The sequence below is a fragment of the Cajanus cajan genome, chromosome 7, assembly GCF_000230855.2.
Source record: "Cajanus cajan strain Asha chromosome 7, NIPB_CcT2T_4, whole genome shotgun sequence".
Classification (NCBI taxonomy): Eukaryota; Viridiplantae; Streptophyta; class Magnoliopsida; order Fabales; family Fabaceae; genus Cajanus; species Cajanus cajan.
Window position 1 is genome coordinate 41,165,911 of NC_138523.1, and position 6,352 is coordinate 41,172,262.

General features: G+C 32.5%; 1 protein-coding gene across 1 annotated transcript; it reads right to left on the reverse strand.

Moving 5' to 3' along the window:
- Nucleotides 1-2,043: 2,043 nt before the first annotated feature.
- Nucleotides 2,044-5,840, reverse strand: LOC109809714 (ATP-dependent Clp protease proteolytic subunit 5, chloroplastic). Its single transcript, XM_020373098.3, has 9 exons — nucleotides 5,577-5,840; nucleotides 4,912-5,031; nucleotides 4,725-4,839; nucleotides 4,540-4,632; nucleotides 4,259-4,304; nucleotides 4,093-4,165; nucleotides 3,249-3,283; nucleotides 3,029-3,117; nucleotides 2,044-2,481 (listed from the first exon to the last, which is right to left on the reverse strand). Exons 1-9 carry the CDS (start codon nucleotides 5,693-5,695, stop codon nucleotides 2,260-2,262), a joined length of 912 nt encoding a protein of 303 aa, XP_020228687.1. The 5' UTR covers nucleotides 5,696-5,840; the 3' UTR covers nucleotides 2,044-2,259.
- Nucleotides 5,841-6,352: the final 512 nt, after the last annotated feature.

Sequence of the window (6,352 nt, forward strand, 5' to 3'; positions counted from 1 at the left end):
AAAATAAATTAATAATTTTATTATGTTTATCCTATTATTTTTTATCATTTTATTCCTCTAATTTTAAATAAGTTACAAAAAATTATAAAGTGACACTTAAATATTTCTTCAGATAGAAAGAGAAAAAAAAAGTTATTACTCTATTTATAAGGCAATTGTATTTTATAAAAATAAGTAATTTTAAAATTTTAACCATAAAAAATATTTTTCAAAATTATTACATTTTTTAATAAAATTAATAAATAATATTCTATTTTCAATTTTGGAACGGGCCGTTCTAGTTTCAGAACGGCCCGTTCTGGTGTACTCTTGGTGTGTAAATTTTGCATTTGGAACGGCCGTTTCGGATGCAAAATTAACACCCCAAAGCGCATCCAGAACGGCCCGTTCTGGTTCCAGGTGTTTTCAAAAAAAAATTTATCCATGTGGCATCCACCTATGCATCTAGGTGGCATCCACGTGACCAATAGTTAACTCTGTTAAAGAAATTTGGAGGGAAGTTCCACATTGAAACCAATTAATTTATTAGGGACTAAATTGAAACCAATTAATTAGTTAGTTTGAGACCAAATTGAGACCAAAAATTAATGAGAGACTACATTGAAACAAAAAAAGATTATAAGGGACCAAAATAGATATTTAGCCTAAAAATATTCTTAAATCAGAAAATAAAATCCAAAGATTGATCTTGCTACTTAAAAGGGAATAAATGTATATTATGAAAGGGCTGAAAAAAATGCCCATAATTGAATAAGGAAATTCCTTTCCATGTGCTAGGTGTGCGTAACATACGCACATAACGAACCGAGAATCTAATTATTTTTATTAATATTTGATACGATTAAGATAACTAGTAAATGTTATTTTTAATGCTTATCGTGAAGGAAGGCTAAATAAAATTTGAAAAATGGAGTTACGTGGATGCAATTGTAACTGATGGGTTGACGATAGAGTGTCTGTTTGCAGTAGGTGACTTTTCTTTGAAGTCTTAACTACCTACCAACGATGAATAATACATATTTCAAAGAACGTTGGTGATAAAGAAGCAAAGGTGCAAAGTCCTTCATTGAATAAATAAATAAATAAAGTCCTTCATGTTGAGAAGCTTCTAAAACCAATTCAAACAGTTCTAAACTATTAAATTGTTTTAAAAATAAAAATTAAATCCTTATCATACTTCTACCCCCTTCCCATTCACTTTTTTTTTCTCTCTCCCCACCCCTTGAGACTCTTCTCTCATTCTCTATTTTCCTGCACACCCCTCGTCCCTACTTAGTACTTTCTTAAGCACTCCATCACCTCCACCTCCGTATATATATTTTTCCACACCTCCATTGCTTCTCATGTCGAAAAACATAATGATAACTTATTTTTCTATTTTATATCTAGACAATATATATATCGGGATATATAATAAAATCTAGTTTCGTTGGGTCTCTAAACAAATCATGTCAAGATACACAACGAACTATTGTCTCGTGTATGACAAATGTTGGAAACTTATTTCCGCCAAAGATGGTTTTATAAATAAATAAGTGGGTTGTGAGAATTGAGAATAGGGGTCTGAGAAATGAGAATATAGAGAAAAAGATGTCAAAATAACACTGACCTCAAGTTGTGACTTGTTATTTCTCAAGAGTTCGTCTCTAGCATTTCTTTAAGCCCAACCATCATCTGGGTCGATCTTCAAGCCCAACTATATAAATTGAATAATTAATTTAGAAGATTCTACTTACTCCTCTATTGTTTCTCTACACATCCTCTTGTGCCTTTATATATATATATATATATATTCTACAAAAAATATTCCTGAGAACTAGTTTCGTTAATATTGTTAAACAATTCGGAAACTATTATATGATACATATGAATCTAATCATTGTTGGCTCGTACCATTTTTATTACTTGTGTAAGCAAACATCCATTTTAGAATAGTTAACACCATTGCCCCCACTAATAGGTGAAGAAAAACAATCACGATCTAATAAAAAAATCAAATTACAATACATGAGGACATATCATGAGGTCATCAAAAAAGAATGCTTGAAGGAAAAAGCACATTCAGGATCCATTAAAGAACCTTCAGTCAGTATAAACCCTAAAGCAAGACATTAAAAGTATCAATTTCATCTCATTTTTGGTACATGGGCAGATATCAACATCCGTAAAAAAATCAGCTGGCCTCAGCAACCAAAAACATCTTACAGCTTAACACTATGCTTATTATACCTTGGAACCTAAAGTGCGACTATCTCATGTTCAGACACTAGCCCGGTCTTTACCCTCTGCGGCAGCCTCTAATGGCTGGAGAGCTTTGAGAGGATTCATAATGACACCATCTATTAGTCCATATTCCTTGGCTTCTTTTGCACTCATGAAAAAGTCACGGTCTGTATCCTGGTTAATCTTCTCTAAACTTTGGCCAGTGTGATAGGAAAGATATCCATTCAGGTTTGCCTTATGATGCAGCATTTCATTAGCCTGTGAATTTTGAATCATTATCAGTTTTCTCCAACAAGAATTTACCAGAATTATGATTGATACTAGTACAAAAAAGTAATAAACCAAGTAAATCTTTCAGTCCCCTTTTGGTAAGGTCGCTGAGCCACTTATTGCAACGGAGTTCATAATCAAATCTAATGGAACTGTCTGATTCAATCCAATCTAGCCAAATGCTGACTAAATCCAAATGTATAATAGAAGGGAATGAAATATAAATAACAGAATAACATAGGGAAAAAATCATAGGAATATTAAGAGTACGGAACAATACATTGTATGGACAAAGAATTCACTTAGGGTACTTTTATACATTAATTTGGGTTATTAGAAAATTTACTACATAATAAGTGATGAGGTTGTTCTTGGGCCTCCTCCAGCAATAAGGGCATTCATCTTGGTATAAATCTCATTAGATTTTAAGTGCTTCCCTAAGATTTTAGTTTTCTATGAAAAAAGTATATAAATTTTTAGAAGTAAACATGAGGTTATCCAATAAAAATTAAAAGGAGGAAAATGAGGCCTATACCTGAATATCTATGTCAGTTTGCCCTCCTTGAGCACCACCAAGCGGTTGATGAATCATTATCCTTGAATTTGGCAAGCTGTATCTCTTCCCTTCAGAAGTGACGGAGAAAGGAATGTAAAGTTAGAAAGATGCATTTTTTTTGGAGAAATGGAAATGACATTCACCAAGAGAACGGGGGAAGGGGATGAATACAATGATTGCAAGTTAAGGGAATCATTACCTTTGGTCCCTGCACTAAGTAGAAAAGCTCCCATACTGCACACCGAAAGGTCTATATAAGTAACATTTCATCAAAAGGAAAAACAAATAACTACAGTATACAATCAACTATAAATCACTTCTTGAAGTCAAATTATCAATACTGATAGAGATTTATAATTCTTGAAATGTTAAGGATATTTTTCAAAGGCAAAGCCTAAGATTTTTAGTTCAACAGTCCTGTCAGTCCCAACTTCAACAGTCCTGCGGGTGCCATATCTCTACATGAAGGTAAAGGGGGAAAAAAGGGAAAATCACACAACTCCTTTACTATATCACAATATTACTAGGCAATGAATATTATTCTGGAAAATATTATAACTCACCACATGATGGCCCAGGAGAAGAAGATAAACATTGGATTGATACATAGTGCAATTTGTCAGATATAGTAGGTCATATGGGATTTCCCTGTTTTCTCTCCCAATCGAGATATCCTCTCTTTCACCCCCCCAAAAAAAATGATTGAATCATAACAAATTTGGAGCATGAAATATAAAGAAGTACAATTCTTTAGATTTTTTGGTTTTGGAGGGGACATACAGATTATTATTTGAAACTATGAATAATTTATGGTTGGCATGGTTGGACCAATAAAATGAAGTACTCAGTCATTGTTTAGAGAGAAAAAAATTAATCATGTTAATTCCCCTAGTATTCAGCACAAATAAATAAATAAGTATGATGTTTTGTTGGCATACATCAAGATCAAGTTAGGATAAAACTCTTAGCTTTCTACTAATGGTAGTAAATGGTAACTTGTCAGCATTAAGGTAATATTGCCCAGAGGAAGAATGAAATGTTACCTAGCTGCTAATCCAACACAAACAGTAGACACATCAGGTCGGATATGCCTCATTGTATCAAATACTGCCATGCCTAAAGAGAAAAAAAAAATAACGGAAGCATTTAACATTTGAAATAAAATAATAAAAACAATGCAAGATAGTGTTAACTAAAAATAATTATTACCAGCTGTAACCGACCCTCCTGGAGAATTTACGTACATGACAATATCCTGTAGAACATAATCAGAAAATTGATAGTTGACCAAGAGCTTGCACAACATATTTTTTAGTTATTACATAACAGAAAAGATCGAATACAGACTCAAGATAATACTCACATCAAAAATGAAGAAATACCATAATATAAGCATTTGACATCATCTTTTGAAATGCGAAGACTTTAAATGGATAAAGATATAAGAAGATAAACCATGGGTTTTCAATGACTTATGACTTAGAACAAACCTTGTTAGGATCAACAGCATCAAGGTAAAGGAGCTGAGCAACAATGATGTTTGCCATATCGTCATCAACTGCTCCACCACAGCGGATAATTCTCTAAATACCAAAACACACTATTAGTAGAAGAAAAATTAAACAGAAGCTGAGTACCCAACCTTAAGTAACAACAAGAGTTAAAAATTGCCTACATATTGGAAAAGCTGACTTATAACACTCTGGAATCGCTCCTGCACCATGGGGGGTGGCCCTTGTCCTTGTGCATACGTAGGGAAATAAGGGGAAGATGGGACTTGCAAATCATTCCTTCAAAAACACTATCCAAATCAATAAATAAGATACAGCTAAAAGATAAACAAATAACAAAACAAAATCTACCTTATGGACCAAATACCCTGCCTTGAACTCCCCTCAGGTGTCCAAAATTCATCACCATACACTGCCTTCACAGCAAAATTTTTATTCACCTTTCTATCTTCTATCGACTTCCTTAGTTTCCTGAAAATCACAGCAAGGCTTCATCCCCATGATAGACATAACATAAATATACCTGGCATAACAGTATATTCTAGTATCTTCCCATGCTTAATTGCCATAATTTTTTCTTTTAGATAAAGAAAATTTTAAGTACAAATAAAAGGTGGATAACAACAATTCGAGCTCTAACTAGTAAAATTTTAAGAAACCCTTCACAGAAGACCTAGGTTAACCATCTTTCCTAAGAATAAACAACTTCAAATTTATCATGACATTTTTATGGTTTTCTTTTTGCAGTTCCAACCATAACCCGAAAGTAAACCAAAAATCCTTCACTTTCACCCTGACCCACTAGCATAAAAATTTAAGGTCACACCTGAATTCTCTAAAATAAATAAATATGCAAACAATAAAATTGTACATCAACAAATCGAAAAGCCAGGAACTCCCAGATAAGCCATCAAAATGTAAACTTTACGGCAAATTGAAATTGAAATTGAGTTAAAACAAAGAGCGCAGTTCATGGGGCATCGTAAAAAAAATTGATAAAGAAAGGGGGAAAATACCTGGGGAGGGAGGGAAAAGAAAGGTTGTTGGAGCGAGAGGAAGAAGAGGGAGAGGAGGAAAGAAGAAGAGGGTTGAATCTAAGGGAGGAAGAGGGAGCGAAAAGGGATGTATGCGCCATTGTTATTTGGTGGATGAAAATGAAGCTATCTATACTAATTGCTAAGGAGAAGAAGAACGATAGCTTGCGGAGTTGAGTGTTGGGGCGAAACTTGTCGACAGTGAACTCAATTTCAGGCTGAACCTATACGGCTAATCGGCTATACCCTTGGTGTACCTATCATGTACTTAAAACTCACTTTAAAAAATAAATAAATAAATAAAAAATAGTATATCTCACTATACAAAAATATCTTATTCTGTATGTATGGCAACACTTTTTCATTCAGACTTTTCTTTTTTATTTCAGATTCTGTTTTGCAACATAATTCAGTAGTATGTAATTTGGTAATTAAATTGTTTAACAAGATAAGTTATTAGAAACATTTGATTAATGAACTTTTTAATATATTAGTATTTTATTATATGTAAGATAAACGATAAATTTTACTTTTATATAATTAACATTTATAATAATATATAATAATTATTATTTAATAGAAAAAAAATAAGTGATGCATAATGTAAAATATTTTATACATTCACATAAGTTTAAGTTTAATCATTTAGCCATGTCAGTATAGCCGTTAAAAATATAGTTTTACCATCAGGAAAAAAAATCTTTAAATCAAATGTCTTGAGATCTTGAGTATAAGAAAACAAAAAAAAAAAATCAATT